The 20,956-nt window shown below is 39.3% G+C and overlaps 1 protein-coding gene across 2 annotated transcripts in view; it reads left to right on the plus strand.

Moving 5' to 3' along the window:
* negr1 (neuronal growth regulator 1) overlaps positions 1-6,026 on the plus strand; it is a 390,601-nt gene extending 384,575 nt beyond the window's left edge. For both annotated transcript variants that reach the window (XM_039002066.1, XM_039002068.1), the window contains one exon: positions 1,670-6,026. In XM_039002066.1, coding sequence (XP_038857994.1) covers positions 1,670-1,770 — 101 coding nt within the window. In that variant the 3' untranslated portion in view covers positions 1,771-6,026. The remainder of the gene's footprint in view (positions 1-1,669) is intronic.
* The last annotated feature ends 14,930 nt before the right edge of the window (positions 6,027-20,956 follow it).

Genomic DNA, 20,956 nt, shown 5'->3' on the forward strand with positions numbered 1-20,956 from the left:
AACAACAAGCATAATACCAGAGCAAAATTCAGGAAAAATTGCAGGCTGAAATGGGATGTGTAGCTTTTCACATTTGCTGTCAAATTTCTGTAATTCACAAAAATAACTGTCACCACCAAGTTGTTTTGTGAACACCAACAAATTGAAATATGTACTACACTTTTCTGTCATTAAGCAACTCACCACATGACACTAAGATATAGAAACTTTAAAAATGGCCAATAAAACACATTTTAAAATGGTCAATTCAATCTGGAATGTATTTTCAGGATCTTATTGAATTCAAACACAAAATAAATTGACAACAGCTCAACATATAAAATACAGAGGTGTGTGGACAAATCTGAAGACATTTGTAGAAGTTGTTGCAATGTGTATTTGCTTGCGTGTATGTCAGAGAGTAAGTAACTGCTTGCGTATACACCAGTGCAGTATGTATATGCAAACCAAAGACCACATCGGAGGAATTACATGCTGAACTAATTACATAGGTGTGTAAATAGAGGCACCCTACTGTGATGGGCTGTGCTCCACATGATTTCCCCAGGTAGAGCTGAGCCTGCCTGGTAGCACGTGTGTGTGTCTGTGTGTGTCTGTGTGTGATCCTCCCCCTCCCTCAAAATGAAAGCCTTTCCATTCCTTCCTGCTCTAAAGCATCTCTCCAGAGACCAGAGAGATGTGTTTGCTCATGAAGCACCACTGTACTAGTGTCCACTGGTCAGGATCAGAATTTCCTTGGAAACAGCAGATGGCACAGCTGCGTCTGATTAACACATTCGAATACCACATTCATGTAGAATTTGTTGCTTCCTTCCCTCCTCTCCTTCTTCCCTTGTTGCCTATTTTACCTACAGTGTCAATATCAGTCACACGTATGTTTCCGCGTACACGAAAGGACTCGATAGAGGGAAGGAATATGGTTGACACATTCATTGAGATGTCGAAATGCAGCCTTTTAAGAGTGTATTTGGTCTTGGCCATATTCTATTTAAATGCAGAGCCCTTCATCACACCCTCATAAAATGTGTCTGTCCCAAAGTATTTTTCCTCTTTTGACTATTGGATTAGTCATCTTTCTTTTCAGGCAGGGGTCCTAAATGTGTGATATATACTTGACACTCGTATTTGACCAGGCAGTGAACAGAGTAGCAAGTGTTTACGTTTGTACTGGTAACATACTGTAGTCTGGCTATTTTGGGTTCTTTCCACTGGTCAGGATCATCATTTCCGTAGAAAACAGAGAGCACAGCCGTGTCTGACTAGCACATTCGAGCGCCACATTCAAGTAGAATAAGTTGCTTCCTTTCCTCCTCTCCTCGTTCCCTGTTACCTCTTTTACCCACTGTGTCAATATGAGAGTCACACGTATGTTTCCACATGTATAAAATGACTCAATAGAGGGAAGGAATATGGTTTAAACATGAATTGAGATGTCAAAATGCAGGGTTTTAAGAGTGTCTTAACACAGCGAGGACATTGTTTCTTGGAACAGAATGGATTTGTTTGTCATCGGACTCACAATCGTCGTAAGAGCTTAGGTAAATGGTAGCAGTTATTGGTGGTTTGCTAACGACTGAAACAAATGACTGAACAAAATGACTGAAAAGAGGTGCGGTGTGGTGAAAGTGCAATCATACTAATCAGTGTGTCTCTTGTTTCCTGCCCGCAGCGCCAAACACTGCGCCGTATGGGAGTACAGGAAGAGCGGAAGTCCTGCTGGCCTGTCGGTACCTGATCCTGGCTCTCTCCTCCTTCATCAGTGTGTACTAGTGGAAGGGCAGCCATACACAATGACTGTAAAGAGCCCTTCAAGCATTTATGAATCCTTTGACAATGCTCATGTCTGGATCAAATCTGGTACAGTTTGTTGAAAGCAGTGTGGGATATAATCAGCATTACTTATGTGGGGATGATCGTTTTATTTCTGTGGAATTTCTCATCATGTAAATACTTAAAAATCGTTCGTTTTTTTTATTTTGATTGTCCACTTTGTGAATCAGTGCTCATTGTCCCCTTTCAAAGACCATGAAAGCTCCGAAATGAGTTATTTTATTATTCTCTCACCAGGAGGTGGTGATGCGGAAATTGACATTTTCATCTCAGTTTTTGTAAATGGCTCAAAAGATGCCATTGTGTGTCCCTCAACACATCAATGCATCATTTCCATACCAATGTTGTGGCCAGTATTGAAAGTATACAAGGTTAAAAAGGAAAGCATCATTTTAGATACCATTCATTACAAATTAAGGTTAGAGCATGGTAGAATGATGACATATTTTGAGATGTGCTATTATAATAATACAATAGCTGAAATGCTACACACTAGACACTGGAAAGGGAACATTTCAGACATATTTGATCTTGGCCATATTCTATTTGAATGCAGAGCCTTTCATCACACCCCCATAACATGTTGTCTGTCCCAAAGAATTTTTCCTTTTTTGACTATTGGAATAATAATCTTTCTTTTCAGGCAGGGGTCCTAAATATATGATATATACTTGACACTCATATTTGACCAGGCAGTGAACAGAGTAGCAAGTGTTTACGTTAGTACTGGTAACATACTGTAGTCTGGGGGGGGGGTAATTTAATTTACATAATTACCATTTCATCAGAAAACAGCTCACTCATTTTCAATACTGAAGGGAAGACAGTTTTCCTCTCTGAGGACAATAAAGTTTAAGTTTACAGTTTTCATTTGTATTTCTATGGTTTGAGAGAGATGCGTTTACAAGTTTACAGAGGTCCTGAACATGAAGGGATACTTAGGTATTAGTAAAGACCTTCCAATATAGTAAAGTTTAAGACAACATTTAACGCTGACTAACTATGGATCTCGACAGATGGAAATATTTTCCATCCCGAAATTTACAAATAACATTAGCCTTCTAATTTAAGATCAAACTTTTAAATAACCAAGATGGGATTGGTAAATGGAGGATAAAGAGGATTTATGCATTATGATGTGTTTCAGTTTGAGTTTTATGTATCATATCTTCCACAGGACAAGGGAATTATGTCTGCCAACTTCTTAAAACACAGATTGGTCTAATGAACAAAACGTGTACTATAAAACCGGAGACAACATAGCCATCGAGATATAAATCTGAAAGCACAAATACTGTACTTGCTGTTATTTTTGATTGTGTAGTGTTTTGTTTTTTTAAATATATAGTGAAGACATTTTTGTTTTGGTTAATTTTTTGTTTTTATTATTTTGTTTGTACTGGAATTGTTTTCAGCCTGTTTTGTGGTATATGAAAATACTGCACCATATAATCTTGTTTAAATGTAAGTATGATGCAAAATGGGTCAGAATTATATTTATTATCTTCCTTTGTGAAAACACTGTAAAAAACAACAACAAAAAAACGATTTAAAACGTGAATCTGGATATGTGAAATTACTTCAATGAAACACAGTATGGCATAGTTTATAATGTTGTCAATTAATTTAGATGCCATCACTGTTGTTGATTCTTGTCAAAACAATAGATTAAAAAAGAGATGTTTGCAATCTAATTATCTACTTTTTGAAACTGAGGTGGTGTGAACCAATATAACAGTATAATAGAAATGAGTCAATTGTGTGTATATTTGGAGAAAATAGGATTCCTTTTGATCTTATTGGTAGAGCCGGTGTGTAGATTAGGTTTCACACACTTGTTTGATGATGTGCAGAGAGTATGATTGTGCTGCATGTCAAAATTAACCTGTGTTTTAAGGTGGCCAGTTTACAAATAATCAATACTTTTATGGGTAAAACCAGTTTTAAGAATGTTTCAGCTCTATGACAAAAAAAAAAGAGCATTGCATACTAAAACTCACCAGGCTACATCCATTTGTGTTTTGTTTAACTCGAGTATTTATGTGACAATACTGTGTTGCTATTTTCAAGTCTTAGTAAGAGTGGCACATTGGTGACAGCATGGAGTGTGTTGGTTGCCTGTCTAAGCAGCTCAGAACATGGAATTATTTCATCATGTGAAATGTACTGTGTGTTCATTATTTTGATTATACAATTTGGCATTAACCAAGACCATTTATATAGTCACTATTATTTGCAATTTCCTGATGTTTCCTGATGTTAACAGACTTAAAATTACACATTTGAGTTAAAGAGCAACTGCCCCTAAAAACAAACTTCTCCTTTTAAAAACAGCCTATGCGGTATCGATTTGAGTAAACAGGATCATTTTGGTCATAAAGTCAGTCTTGTCCAAAACCGAGATTTGCGAGATGATAGGAAAACATTTTATGTAACGGAATGAAGGGTACCGTAACAGTTTTCCTTGGGTTGGGTTTATTTCAACCCTGCCCACAGCTGGCAGCACTCAAGTAATCATCAATTCAGAGTGCAGCTCCACACGGACCGATCTTAATGCCCATGGTCAATTTGGTTTGACATTCGATATCCCTATTGGGCATTTCAATAGCTCCGAATTTCAATAACTTAACCTGAAACCAACAATAAATTGTAGAAATTCATATACAAATATTGAAAGCATTCAATGAGACTAAAAGGTGTCCAACATAAAAATATTGTCCCATTTACATTCTGTCATTTTTTTGACAGTCCCTAACTAGCCCCAAAGATAGGCTATCCACAGTCAAACCAACTCTGCCACAGTCCCACACCAGCCAGCTGAAGCTAATTGGTGAATGAAGTTGGCTAGCGATAGCTAGCCTCGGCAATTTCGAGTTACAAGACCTGGTTAGACTGTTTCAAGTTATCTAGAACAGGGTTTTCCAAACTCGGTCCTGTGACCCCGCTGGGTGCATATTTTGAGTGAATGTGCAAACACTTGCCACGTGTGAACACACAAATTTTTTTTTCTTCACAAAAGTAGTGCTGTATTAGCGGACCGATATAGCTGTCTGTAGCACAGGTAAACAAAAAAATTATAATGAGCCCTCCCCCCTCCATCTATTGAGATGTTTCCTAGACAGTGTTTGATGCGGACACCACTGTGCCACAGTCCACTATACCAATCCAGGATGCATTTGGGTAAAAAGCTTGTGCTGTTTAAATTAGACTAACATACCTGGGTCATGTTCATTAGGGTACACAACAGAAAAAAAACACTTTAAAATGTTTTGCAATGGAAAACTAAATTGAGTGTTTCTTATTGGACAAGAAGGAACAGGGTTTCTTTTTTGACAAAGAGATAAATTAACATGACTTTTCCACTCTAACTTTAAGAGGTGGGTCACAACAACAGTTGTAATTTCAACAGAGGATAATCCAAATCAGAGTACATTTGAAAACCAAGGTTGTGTTTATTAGGCTTGAACCATGTTCATTCCTCACTTTGTCAAAAATGAGGCCCTGGCACACATCTGCAGAGGTTATCCCCCTGTGAATAAGGTGACCTGTCTCTGTGCTAGCTGTTAACAGAAAATCATTCAGCTTTCACATTTCAGATAAGAGGATATTTAAGTATTCATGCAATTACGACCAGGCCAAGCTCTGACTTTTCCCTTGAGTTTTACCACTGCAGTATTGGGGACGACTTCAAAGAGTGCTCTTCAACTCACCTGATATTGTGATAATCCCTCAATTTAAACGTACAACGCTTTGAATACAGAATAGAAGGCATTGTTTTGAATAATGAAACAACAGCTGTCAAATGAGTCCACAAGGGGAACAAGTAATGTACTGAATGTGCCTTTAAAGTATTTAAATAATACGTTAGATACCATATCCTAGCCTCATTTATAAAACAATTATTGCACCTCTAGATAAGGCCCTTGGAGAAAGGTCATTTACAGGGCATAAGTATTTCAACAAAATCAAAAGATTCATGATTGCTTAATCATTACACATCTTGAATTCGCTGTATGTTATCGCTTAAACATCACCAGTCATATTAAGCTGTTCAATAATACAAGCAATGTGCTACATGCAGGTTAAGATCATTTGATCAGATGTGGATAATTTCCCCCATTTTGTCTGCAACTATTTGCTTGTATTGGGTTTATGTGGTAAAATGTAAAAAATAAAAAATAAATGATCAGGCTTCATACAGTGTTTCATTGCAGTATGCTGTGAAAACAGTTGATTTCTTGTAGATAGTGTAATAGTTACATTCCAAGCAAAATACAGTAAAACAACACCCAGTTAGTCTAAAGCATCCTCAGCTAAAATCAATCCACATCGTTATAGGAAGTCAATGAGAGTATGGGCAAACCTTATTTAAGTGTGTTTTTATTGTATCTTTATAATTTGATTACTGATTACCCCTGCGTGGCTCCCGAGTGGCGCAGCGGTCTAAGGCCCTGCATCTCAGTGCTAGTGGTGTCACTACAGACCCTGGTTCGATCCTGGCCGTGATCAGGAGTCCCATAGGGCGGCGCACAATTGGCCCAGTGTCGTCCGGGTTAGGGGTGGGTTTGGCTAGGGTAGGCCATTGTAAAATAAGAATTTGCTCTTAACTGACTTGTCTAATTAAAAAATGACTGCACAATACTCAGAACTCAGGAAAGATACACCCATTTTTTTATGTTATATCGTTGGTGTGCATCTCTGAGCGATGTTCTATCAATTCCTGGGGTCATTTTATTGTGTATCTGAGCTATTGCCGTTCAAGCAGACAAAACTCGTCATACCAGCTGCCAATGGATAGAAAAGCATTTGACGTGTTAGTCATTTATCAGACTCTCTCTACAATTAGGGAAGTTTTCAGACCCCAAAAGTAGAATAATGTCAAGATGAGTCAATTTCTCATGTCATCTGTTGTGTAGATCCAGCCATATGCCTTTCTCTTTTCCATTAATTTGTAGTTGGGGCTTACAGATGGATCTACAAGGTACATGGTGTGGGACGTGGACTAATCTCAACATATGACAAACTTAGTTTTTGGAGTGAACTGTCAATTTAATGTGAAACTCAGTAGCTAATGTAAGATTCCATTGAATCACAGTGCCAAAACCGAAGTGCGTGGCCACTCCCGATTGTTATCTCATCAACACACACAATAGTATGTTTGAAACAGCATCATTTGTAAGTCTACTATTGTCTTGTAAAACATGTGTAACGGAGTTAAGAACATACCATAACCTCACTCCACAGCTAGCTTGAAATGTCCCCGATGGCGCATCTTTTGTATAGCTAGAACAGTTTATATTTTGTCATGCGGGCGGTCACGTGTGTTGGCGAGGTAGAGGACGCTGGTTCAAGCCCAGTCAGAGGCAAGTTCAGGGAGGCAAAGCTTTTATGCTAACCTAGCACACTGGCGCCGGTTATACAATCATACTTAGACTAAATGACCCGGAAGAGTTATTTGACACTTGTTTATGCTATGTCAAAATTTGAGAATTTACATTGGTGACTGTTACTCAGGCTTTGAGTATTGAAAACAGTTTATTTCTTGTCCTCGAACAACTTGCTATTGCTTGATTGGCAGTATGAGAGGATATGCTGTTGTTTATCGAGATGATTAGGATGCTGTCCGGCCTCTTTCTCTCTTGCTTTTGCCTGGCTCTTCACAAAGGCATCTGATGGCTGAGTGAATGGAGAATGGCCAGAGCCGTTCTGAGAGAGGCGATTCCTCTGACCCTGCGGTTAATAAAATCCTTCCTGTGCCTTTGTCAATTTTTACTGGCCGATTTTGTCAAACGCTGGAGGTGCTGCCTGCTCGGGCCCTCTGTGTCCACTCCCTGAGCAGCATACTGAGTAGAAACCTCTGTGTTTTTAAAGTACTCACATTCAACTCAGTGAATACGCTTGTAGCACAGCAGGCAAGAGCTCTCCTCGCCCCTGTCAACCCGAGCCACAGACCCCTTCTACATTTTTGATAACTGATCTTCAGGCGAGTCTTCATACAGCATTGTGTGGAGGAAAATAGTAATGTAAAAGATATATATATATCTGGTTTGCAGCACCTGTCTTGAACTTTTCAAATTGTCCATTTTTTATTTGTGACTGGCATGAATTTATCTCGCTGTTGATAGTATCCTTTTCGACAGTACAATAGCTGCTAAAAGGTGGAACGTGTGGCTTTAAAAGGCATACTATGAAGTATTTGTCAATCTCTCCCTCAGTACTTTCACTGAGCTGGAAAATAAGTAGGCAAGGCACTGATGCAGAGACTCTGATAATGCTACATTTAAAAGCAAGCGATCTAATCATAGATAGTCTCCATGTGCAGTTGATGACTGAATCGCACAGTGAGAAATGTTTTTATGTAAACTTTGAGAGCAATTGTCAGTTTCAAAAAGGACCGAGCAGGGTGTTGTATAAAAAATATCACTATGAAACTAAATACAGTACAATCCAATTCGTGTTTTGTTATTGTGCCTCCGATGGCACATTTTATTGTTTCAGACTGAATGACATGGCAAATCCTGAGTTCTTGCCAGGATGATCTTTAAATCATTGATTTAATCATAACCAACAACCACATGATGTTGAGTGTAAGAGGGAACAATTTATGACATTTCACTGAGCCATTAGTTTCTATGGAATGAAGCACAGAGTAGACAACAATTTGCTTTTTCACCCAGGCAACCTTTCAAAATCCACACACTATCATTATTCATTCGAAATTCGTGACATGCACACGAAAAATACACTTTTTTGTGTGTATTACAAGATTTTCATCACAACACATTAAATGTGTATTACACGATCTTCTTCATAACGCATTTGTGTACATTATACGAATTCCAATTTGTTGTTGCTAACGTTAGCTAGACTAGCTAGATGGCCAACATTAGCTAGGCTAGGGGTTAAGGTTAGGGTTAGGAGCTAGGGTTAGAGGTTAGGTAACATGCTAGCTAAGTAGTTAAGGGTTAAGGTTAGGGTTAAGGTTGGGAATTAGGTTAAAGGTTAAGGTTAGGGGAAGGGGTAGCTAACATGCTAAGTAGTTGCAAAGTAGCTAAAATGCAAAAGTTGTCGGTGATGAAATTCAAACACGCAACCTTCGGGTTGCTAGACATTCGCGTTATACGCCCAAACCAACCTCCTTCCTATTTTATCTGCCTTAATAAGTAACCTACCATCTTTATCTGTGATTGAAAATCGTGTACTGTACACTAAAGTATTGACTTGTGTGCCTGTCACGAATTTCCAATTAGCAAGTCTATTTCCTAATAATCTCTGATACTGGGGTCTTCGAAATATGAGGTGCAGCATTTCCTTGTCTTATATATCTTTCTCTCTGTACATATGTTTATTTCATTATATCCTTTTTTTTTTTACAACGATGTTGATGATTATGTGGAGTAGATGGTTACACCATAACAAAAAATATTTGTGTAGATAAAAAAAATGTGGCAATTTATTTCATCCTCAAATCATCATTTAGAAAATTTTGTGATGAGAAATTTGAAATGGTTATCTTTACTCAAATGTGTATGAAGGTCCTTTAGCCACCAGGGATATAGTTGTATATTTATAGGCTCTAGATCACTGGAATGACATATATGGCTTTAAGTGGCATTGATATATATATTGATATTTGTCAACAACAAAAAAAATCATGTACTTTAATTACTTTAAAGCTTACATTGTGTATAGCACGTATGCAAGTTAATTTTCATCATGTTTGATGTAATTTTTGTAGCAGTGGTTTGATACTAATAAATGGCAGTTTATGATGGAACTGTAGGATGCTCTGTATTGTCTGATTTGAGCAGTGAAGTGACTTTTGGGCCACTGTCACCAGAGACACTGATATGTGCACGTTGTTATTTCACACAGAAATGTATGCAACATTTGTCTACCTAGACTATCGGTGCTCCGGTATGAAGAGTATCTCCAACAAGGCTGATTTTCACTGTCCAGCCAAATCAAGTACAAGTGGCCATTGACCGACACTTCAGCCCCTCTCAAATCATTAATAATGTCAGAGCTGAGAAGAGAGTGCTAAATCAGTGTGGTCGGTGGCTGAATAACTGACTGGAACCAAAATCTGGAGACAGCAAACCTCTGGGACCGGCGCTGACTAGTCCTGCTATACAGTCTAATTGCCCCCTTCCCACCCACACATCTAATTTGCAGTGGCCTGATGCAGAGTGCTACAGAGTACTGATGAAGGCTACATCACACTCTTTAGATCCCCCACGATTAAAAACTGCCATGGTTTCACAGCTATTCTGTAGGTGTATAGAGCAATAATTATTCCAAACCATTGACTCTATTCAATCAGATCCGCTTAAGCCAACATCTATATAGCAGTGGAATTGTGTTAAAGCTATCAAATCCATAAGTGGCTTCTGGCGGATAGGAGTATATAATCCTGGTACCACTTCGGTAATAACTGGGTAATAAGATGGTAATAACTAAGTATTTACCAGGTAAGTAGCCAGTAATTACCATTAGTAGTTACCATGTTGTTTCCCCCCTTTCCAGACATCCCAACCAGCCCACAAACAGCACAAATCTTCAATCTTTGACCAAACTTTGCATATGCACTGTTCTTCAATGAAATCTACTTTATTATTTGGTTCATCTGACTCTGGGTAAGTAGAAATCTCGTACTATTGCCACAATCTCGCACTATCCTTTTTAAAAGTGCGTCTCGGCAGAAGTATATACAGTGCCTTCAAAAGGTTTTCACACCCCTTCACTTCTTCCACATTTTGTTGTGTTAGGGAGTGAATGTTATTTAAAATAACGTTTACATGGAGAAAATCGGAACTCTGAAATGAAAGTGGATGGCCCTCCTTTCAGAAAAATGTATTTGACCTAAACCCTCCCCGAACGCTTGAACAAAAACAACAAGTGACTCTCCCCTATACCCAAAATAATAATTCAAACGAGGTGGATAGCAGAGAAAATGTCACCGTTTACACTCACTTGTTGGACAGACCAGAGCCTTAGATATTTAGTTTTAGAAACTCTTCTTCGTCCCATAAGCATTAGATGGCAACGCCGGAATATTGATCATGCTCAGGACTGCGGGCCAGAAGGTTGTGGGTTTGCAGACCACCATGGACCAGAGTAGGGGTGGAAAGATCTCCTATAAAGTAAAAGCATTGCATGAATCTGTCATCGTATTTGCAGATCTAAGGAAAAAATTACTTTTATAAAGATTACAGTGCCTTGCAAAAGTATTCATCCCCCTTGGCATTTTTCCTATTTTGTTGCATTGCAACCTGTAATTTAAATATATTTTTCTTCGGATTTCATGTAATGTACGTACAGTCGTGGCCAAAAGTTTTGAGAATGACACAAATATTAATTTCCACAAAGTTTGCTGCTTCAGTGTCTCTCAGTGGTGGGCCGTCAGGGCCAGCAAGGCCTTCTCTGCTGGCCTAAACATCATCAGAATCTAATTTTTTTTTTAAATATATTTTCCCACAAATATGTATTAAATTATTCCCCAGAGTAAGAATTATACTCTTCATTTCATAGCTTTCCTCTTGGTTGCACTGCTTCCAGCCCCAGGTTGAGATTTGGAAGGCTGGTCTTTATGTTAGATCTTTTATCCAATCATATTCAGCCATCATGTGTTGCCAGGGTTCTAAAATCTGCCCTCAGGCCTTCAGAATCAACAGTGCGGGCGCTTGTAGCTTAAAGTGAATGGAAATGAAAATTTAGTGTCAACCAATCAGCTTTAGAGTTGGCTATTGTACGCCTGTTGGCTGGCTCCAGTGTTACACAGGAGCCAGCTAGCAGGCGTAGTGCGTGCACGTCTTTTGATTGGATTACCAATATTGAGAGGAAGGTCCTATGGGCAGGTCTATGCAGAACCTCAAAACTAGGAAACTGAATTTGATAAACGAATTAATTTGCGTACTACTAAGCTGTTTTTTCAACCCACAATGGCGGAAGGAGGAGAAGATATCGATTTGGTCGAGGATATAATTATAACGCCATTCTCAAGACGAACTTTTCAAGAAAAGAGAGGTCGCCGGACGCCGACGCTACAAAGCCTGTCACAGGCGGGAAAGGGGTTCGTTCGCCACTTTCAAAGTTCCAACTACGAGCGCTATCAATGGCTCACAGGCTCCGAGAAGCACTGCAAACTGTACTGCTGGGAATGCCTATTATTTGCAAGTGATCGATTTGGTGTTTGGAGCCACACTGGCTTTGCAAACTTGAGTTGTCTAACCAAGGCAGCAACGAGACACCAAAGTACGGCTGGGCACTTACAAGCAATGGTGCTTTTGAAAACTTTTGGGGACACCCGAGTGGATCTACAGCTCAACGAACAAGCGCGCAGGGCAACGGAGCTGCACAATGAAAAGGTGAAGAAAAATAGGGAAATATTGAAAAGACTCATTGATTGTGTCATGTTTTTGGGTAAACACTGTTTACCCACTGTTTATCACTGTCAATTTCAAAAATTGCGTTTCTGTCTAAATGTATAGTGTCTAGAGCCATGGCATCATAATGATGGTAATAAGAGGTGGATTAATTCGGGTGGGACTGTGTAGGACCTCACTGAAGGCCCAGGCCCCAGGCCCACGGCACGCCACTGGTGTCTTTAGATATTTTTGTCAGATGTTACTATGGAATACTGAAGTATAATTACAAGCATAAGTGTCAAAGGCTTTTATTGACAATTACATGAAGTTGATGCAAAGAGTCAATATTTGCAGTGGGTCTTTTTCAAGACCTCTGTGATCCGCCCTGGCCTGCTGTCAATTAACTTCTGGGCCACATCCTGACTGATGGCAGCCCATTCTTGCATAATCAATGCTTGGAAATTGTCAGAATTTGTGGGTTTTTGTTAGTCCACCAGCCTCTTGAGGCTTGACCACAAGTTCTCAATGGGATTAAGATCTGGGGAGTTTCCTGGCCATGGACCCAAAATATTGATGTTTTGTTCCCCGAACCCCTTAGTTATCACTTTTGCCTTATGCAAGGTGCTCCATCAGGCTGGAAAAGGCTATGTTCGTCACCAAACTGTTCCTGGATGGTTGGGAGAAGTGGCTCTCGGAGGATGTGTTGGTACCATTCTTTAATCATGGCTGTGAGTAAGCCCACTCCCTTGGCTGAGAAGCAACCCCACACATGAATGGTCTCAGGACGCTTTACTGTTGGCATGACACAGGACTGATGGTAGCGCTCACCTTGTCTTCTCCGGACAAGCTTTTTTCCGGATGCTCCAAACAATCGGAAAGGGGATTCATCAGAGAAAATGACTTTACCTCAGTCCTCAGCAGTCCAATCCCTGTAGCTTTTGCATAATATCAGTCTGTTCCGGATGTTTTTCCTGGAGAGAAGTGCCTTCTTTGCTGCCCTTCTGGACACCAGGGCATCCTCCAAAAGTCTTCGCCTCAATGTGCATGGAGATGCACTCACACCTGCCTGCTGCCATTCCTGAGCAAGCTCTGTACTGTACTACCTTGCAGGTAACCACGGTTGACAGAGGGAGAACAATGATTTCAAGCACCACCCTCCTTTTGAAGCTTCCAGTCTGTTATTCGAACTCAATCAGCATGACAGAGTGATCTCCAGCCTTGTCCTCATCAACACTCACACCTGTGTTAACGAGAGAATCACTGACATAATGTCAGCTGGTCCTTTTGTGGCAGAGCTGAAATGCATTGGAAATGTTTTTGGGGGATTCTGTTTATTTGCATGACATAGAGGGACTTTGCAGTTAATTAAAATTCATCTGATCACTCTTCATAACATTCTGGAGTATATGCAAATTGCCATCATACAAACTGAGGCAGCAGACTTTGTGAACATTTTTATTTGTGTCATTCTCAGAACTTTTGGCCACGACTGTACACAAAATTGTCCAAATTGGCGAAGTGAAATAAAAAAATGTACTTGTTTCAAAAAATTCAAAAAAATAAAAAGCATAAAAGTGGGGCGTACATTTGTATTCAGCCCCTTTGCAATGAAGACCCTAAATAAGATCTGCTGCAGCCAATTACCTTCAGAAGTCACATAATTAGTTAAATAAAGTCCACCTGTGTGCAATCTAAGTGTCACTTGATCTCTGGATATATACACCTGTTCCGAAAGTTCCCCAGAGTCTGCAACACCAACAAGCACCAAGCAAGCGGCACCAGGGACAAAGTTGTGGAGAAGTACAGATCAGGGTTGGGTTATAAAAAAATATCCGAAACTTTGAACATCCCACAGAGCACCATTAAATTCATTATATAAAAAAAAAAATAATAATTAAATAATAATATGTAACCACAACAAAACTGCCAAGAAAGGTCCGCCCACCAAAACTCATGGACCAGGCAAGGAGGGCATTAATCAGAGAGGCAACAAAGAGACCAAAGATTACTCTGAAGGAGCTGCAAAGCGGTGATTGGAGTATCTGTCCATAGGACCACTTTAAGCCGTACACTCCACAGAGCTTGGCTTTACGGAAGAGTGGCCAGAAAAAAAGCCATTTCTTAAAGAAAAAAATAAGCAAACATGTTTGGTGTTCGCCAAAAAGCATGTGGGAGACTCCCAAAATGTATGGAAGAAGGTACTCTGGTCAGATGAGACTAAAATTGAGATTTTTGGCCATCAAGGAAAATGCTATGTCTGGCACAAACCCAATACCTCTCATTACCCCAAGAAAACCATGTTGTTCATGGGCAGGGACTGGGAAACTGGTCAGAATTGAAGGAATGATGGATGGCACTAAATACAGGGAAATTCTTGAGGGAAACCTGTTTCAATCTTCCAGAGATTTGAGACTGGGACAGAGGTTCACCTTCCAGCAGGACAATGACCCTAAGCCTACTGCGATTGCAACACTTGAGTGGTTTAAGGGGAAACATTTAAATGTCTTGGGATGCCCCAGTCAAAGCCCAGACCTCAATCCAATTGAGAATCTGTGGTATGACTTAAAGATTGCTGTACACCAGCGGCACCCATCCGACTTGAAGGAGCTGGAGTAGCAAAAATCCCAGTGGCTAGATGTGCAAAGCTGATAGAGACATACCTCAAGATCTTTGCAGCTGTAATTGCTGAAAAAGGTGGCTCTACAATGTATTGACTTTGGGGGGGGTGAATAGTTATGCACACTCAAGTTTTCAGTTTTTTTGTGTTATTTCTTTTTTGTTTCACAAGAAAAAATATTTTGCATCTTCAAAGTGGTAGGCATGTTGTTTAAATGAAATGAAGCAAACCACCAAAAAATCAATTTTAATTCCAGGTTGTAAGACAACAAAATAGGAAAAATGCCATTGGGGTGAATACTTTCGCAAGCCACTGTAAATACAATTCTATGTAACTTTCAATACTAGTGGAATCTGTTTTTAATACAACACAAATTACAGGCTAAGAATGGACAGATGGAATAGGCCTATGTGTTCATCATATCATAAACTCCAATTCCAAATCAGTGTTTCAACGACACTGTTAGGATTCTGAACATGGTACTTTCAGAGATAGGCATACCTTTCCCCCTCAGTCTGTTTGGGCCTACAGAAGCAGAATCATTTAAGCTGTTACTGCTGGCTTCCTTTCTTCCATGACTTAACCCAAAGAGAGAAGGTCACAAGTGTTTCCCTTAATGAGTTTAAACATCTTCTATTTTACAGAAAGTGAATAGCTTAATCAATTGATGGTGACATAATTAGATTTCTTCCCTAGCAAAGTCAGCCTCTGAATGCCAAACAAACAAAACAATGATATCCCTATATGCATCAAAGTCACATCTTTCCCAGGTATTTTACAGCTTTTTTCTAGCATAAAGCATTGTGGACCAAAGTGCTGTTATAGATCACTTTATATAATCAAATCAGTTTTATTTTCTTCAAAATATTAAGCTAACAAAGGGTAGGTCTGTGATTTTTTATGTTTTTCTTTAATTAAAGGTAGGCCTATGGCATACCCTGTCATACCCCCTCAATTCGATTCTTGGTTTTAACTTAAGAGCCCTTCACTGACACAGAGGTAGGCTATTTAATCAAATAAATTGTATGTGTCACATGTGCCGAATACAATAGGTGTAGACCTTACAGTGAAATGCTTACTTACAAGCCCTTAAAACCTCTTTTGGCTTGGGGGCATTATTTCGACATCTGGATGAGAAGCATGCCCAAAGTAAACTGCCTGTTACTCAGGCCCAGAAGCTAGGATATGCATATAATTGGTAGATTTGGATAGAAAAAACTCTAAGGTTTCCAAAACTGTTAAAATAATGTATGTGAGTATAACAGAACTGACATGGCAGGCAAAAACCTGAGGAAAATCCATCCAGGAAGTGGGATTTTTTTTGATGTGGGTATTTTCAATTGAATGCCTATAGAGTATCTAATGGATTAGGACCCACATTGCAGTTCCTATGGCTTCCACTAGATGTCAACAGTCTTTAGACATTGTTTCAGGCTTGTTTTCTGAAAAATGAAGAAGAATGAGACCTTGCTGTCAGTGGACTGTAGAATCATGCAGTGCTGGTTTGGACACGTAACCGAGTGCACGCCCTTCGTTGTTATTCCTTTCTATTGAATACGCTATTGTCTGGTTGAAATATTATTGATTGACAACCTGAGGATTATAAACATCGTTGGACATGTTTCTACAAACTTTTCCGTTACTATTAGGACGTATTCGACTGCATGTTTTGACCGCCTTTGAGCCAGTGGATTACTGAATAAAACGCGCCAACAAAACAGAGTTTTTGGGATATAAAGAGGGACTTTATCGAACAAAACAAAGATTTATTGTGTATCTGGGGCACTTGTGACTGCAACCATATGAAGATCTTCAAAGGTAAGTGATTAATTTTATCACTATTTCTGACTTTTGTAATTCCTTTACTTGGTTGTAAAATGTTTGTATGCTTTTGTAAGCGGGGAGCTGTCCTCAGATAATCGCATGGTATGCTTTCGCCGTAAAGCCTTTTTGAAATCGGACAATGCGGCTGGATTAACAAGAAGTTAATCTTTAAGCCGATGTATAACACTTGTATTTTTTATGAATGTTTATTATGACTATTTCTGTATTTTGAATTTGGCGCTCTGCAATTTCACCGGATGTCATCGAGGTGGGTCGCTAGCGGAACGCTTGCGCCAGAAAGGTTAACCAACAATGCAGTTAAGAAAAATACCTAAAAAAATTAGAAATAAAAGTAAACAAATAATTAAAGAGGAAGCAGTAAAATAACAATAGCGAGGCTATGTGCGGTAATGTAGGACATTGTTAATGTTGTAAATGACTATTGTAGTTAGAAACAACTGATTTTTTATGGAATATCTACATATTCCAATATCCAATATCGTGGAGTCGCCTCTTCACTGTTGACGTTGAGACTGGTGTTTTGTGGCTACTATTTAATGAAGCTGCCAGTTGAGGTCTTGTGAGGCGTCTGTTTCTCAAACTAGACACTCTAATGTACTTGTCCTCTTGCTCAGTTGTGCACCGGGGCCTCCCACTCCTCTTTCTATTCTGGTTAGAGCCAGTTTGCACTGTTCTGTGAAAGGAGTAATACACAGCGTTGTACGAGATCTTCAGTTTCTAGGAAATTTCTCACATGGAATAGCCTTCATTTCTCAGGACAAGAATAGACTGACGAGTTTCAGAAGAAAGTTATTTGTTTCTGTCCATTTTGGGCCTGTAATCGAACCCACAAATGCTGATGCTCCAGATACTCAACCAGATACTAAACTTAGATTAGCCAACACAACGTGCCACTGGAACACAGGAGTGATGGTTGCTGATAATGGGCCTCTGTACGCCAATGTATATATTCCATAAAAAATCTGCCATTTCCAGCTACAATAGTCATTTACAACATTAACAATGTCTACACTGTATTTCTGATCAATTTGATGTTATTTTAATGAACAAAAAATGTGCTTTTCTTTCAAAAACAAGGACATTTCTATGTGACTTAGAAACTTTTGTACGGTAGTGTACATTAGATCCCCTTTTTATATGGAACTGTCACGTTCCTGACCTATTGTTCCTTTTTCTTTTGTGGGTGGGTCCTGTTGCCGCTTGACACGCCGCTTGGTCCTAGATTGGTGGGTAATTCTGTCACGATCGTCTTGACAAGAGAGAGAGGACCAAGGCGCAGCGCGTGAAAAATACATCTTCTTTAATGAAGGGAAAAACAAAACTTACAAAATGAACAAAACAAACGATCGTGAAGCTAAACAGAACTAAGTGCAAACATGCAACATAGACTAGACATAGACAATTACCCACAAACACCTAAAGCCTATGGCTGCCTTAAATATGGCTCCCAATCAGAGACAACAATAAACAGCTGTCTCTGATTGAGAACCAAATCAGGCAACCATAGACTTTCCTAAACACCTACACTGAACACTACCCCATACATACTAAAAACCCCTTAAACAATACACACACCCTAAACTAGACAAAACACACAAAGACAACCCACCCCAACTCACGCCCTGACCAACTAAATAAATAAAAGAAAAAGGAACAATAGGTCAGGAACGTGACAGGAACACTTTGAAATGTGCCTTTAGAGGCCATGCAATTCAATGCTCGTCTTTAAAACAAAAGCAATTCATGTCAGACGAGTTCATTTTAACAAAGGAAATAGAGGGACTAACAGTACAGATAGATAGTAAAAAAACTATAATACCAAAACTGTAATATTAACAATAATATTAAGGGGCTAGAAAACCAGGGCTTAAAAACAAAGGTGATACTGATGATTTGTATTTTCTTTTAAATCCACAATTTGGATCCCTCCATAGCCTCATAGAGGATCTAGATATTTTTCTAACCTCTCTGGATTGCAACCAAATTATGATTACTATATTATGTATTGGATCACAAACAAATACAACTTTTACATTACCTTATAGTTTACCAATAAAATGGTCTGATGGTGAAGTGGACATACTCTGTATTCATATCCAGAAAGAAAGAAATTATCTCACTACAATACATTTTAACAGAAAGTTAGCATATACATAAGGTCTTGCTACCATGCAAAGGAAAATACCTGTCTATTAGGTGGAAAAATCACCCTGATTAACTCCTTAGTCATATCCCAGTTTACCTATTTGCTTCTGCGCCTGCCTGCACCTAACAACTTGTTTTTAAAATGATATCAGCAAAAATGATATAAGCAAAACATATTTAATTTGTAATGTCAAGCCAGACAAAATTCAACAGGCCTTTTTATATAATGAATACGGAGGGCAGTAATTATTCAATATTTTTTTTATTTCCGTTTTTTATTTAAAGCACTTGTCCTCTCATTAAAGGCTTCAGTCATACAAAAGCTATACTTAAATCCAAACTGATTTTCCAGCAGATTAGTAAGAATGGCTCACCCCGTGTTCAAGAACTGCCTTTTTCCCTTTTTTCAGATTACAAACCATTCACTTCCGGTTGTTTGAAAATGAAATCATCTTCAAAATATCGCTATTTTTAAAACAAGCCATAGAAAGTTGGTTGAAATTTCATTTTCATCCACCAGAAAAGACAGAACAAATACTATGGTTAAACTTAAATATACTAATTGATAAAAAAAATTATAATCTTTGTAAATTATATCATAAATAGGACTGGTGGAGTTATGTCACAAGCAGCTAACGAAAATATATGGAAATGTCTGCTCTAACCAAAATTACAACCAACTATTTGCAGCATTACCGCAAAAATGGAAGAGCCTGTAAGGACAGACACTGGGAGACCAGAAGCAAGTACAGGGTATCAGGTATGAAGGTAAGACCCAGATGGAGACCATGTCAAATAAACATGGTTATGCACATTTGTGGCCTGCTGGAGGTCATTTTGCAGGGCTCTGGCAGTGCTCCTCCTTGCACAAAGGCGGAGGTAGCGGTCCTGCTGCTGGGTTGTTGCCCTCCTACGGCCTCCTCCACGTCTCCTGATGTACTGGCCTGTCTCCTGGTAGCGCCTCCATGCTCTGGACACTACACTGACAGACACAGCAAACCTTCTTGCCACAGCTCGCATTGATGTGCCATCCTGGATGAGCTGCACTACCTGAGCCACTTGTGTGGGTTGTAGACTCCGTCTCATGCTACCACTAGAGTGAAAGCACCGCCAGCATTCAAAAGTGACCAAAACATCAGCCAGGAAGCATAGGAACTGAGAAGTGGTCTGTGGTCACCACCTGCAGAACCACTCCTTTATTGGGGGTGTCTTGCTAATTGCCTATAATTTCCACCTTTTGTCTATTCCATTTGCACAACAGCATGTGAAATTTATTGTCAATCAGTGTTGCTTCCTAAGTGGACAGTTTGATTTCACAGAAGTGTGATTGACTTGGAGTTACATTGTGTTGTTTACGTGTTCCCTTTATTTTTTTGAGCAGTGTATATATACAGTTTATATACTTAAAATAATATATATAGGGGATTGGAAATGATGCAGACAATAACATTGATAGAAGTCACAATCTGTTTGCAATATTAAACCTGATCCACCCCCCCCCCCCCAAAAAAAAAACTGGAGTCATACCTACCTACCCCATTGGCTTTCCATAGCCCCCCTACACACATCGCAATGTGTTCTCCATTGTGCTGACACAGTGCAGCGGTTTAGGGCTGTCCCCAATTAGTCGTCTGGTCGATTGTTTGATCGTTAGGCTGTTGGTCGACCCAGATTGTTTTAGTCGAGCCGTAACACACATATATATAGATATATATATATACACACAGTACCGCTCAAAAGTTTGTACACACCTACTCATTCAAGGGTTTTCTTTATTTTTTTACTATGTTCTACATTGTAGGATTATAGCGAAGACATCAAAACTATGAAATAACACATATGGAAACATGTAGTAACCAAAAAAGTGTTAAACAAATCTAAATATATTTTACATTTGAGATTCTTCAAAGTAGCCATCCTTTGCCTTGATGACAGCTTTGCACACTCTTGGCATTCTCTGCAGAGGCATGCAGAGAGGCATGCAAAGGCCATATGGAGCTCTGTACCGCATTGCCATGCACGTCCCAAATTGTGTAACAATGCGGAGGGCTTTTTATAGCTCTGCATTGACATGATTGGTTGACGGTAGGTGGAGGCTTTACATCCTTTATAAACCTAAACTCACTTCCTCGACAACAGCTCTGCACTGCTC

Source organism: Salvelinus namaycush, chromosome 10 (genome assembly GCF_016432855.1).
Source record: "Salvelinus namaycush isolate Seneca chromosome 10, SaNama_1.0, whole genome shotgun sequence".
NCBI classification, from domain to species: Eukaryota; Metazoa; Chordata; class Actinopteri; order Salmoniformes; family Salmonidae; genus Salvelinus; species Salvelinus namaycush.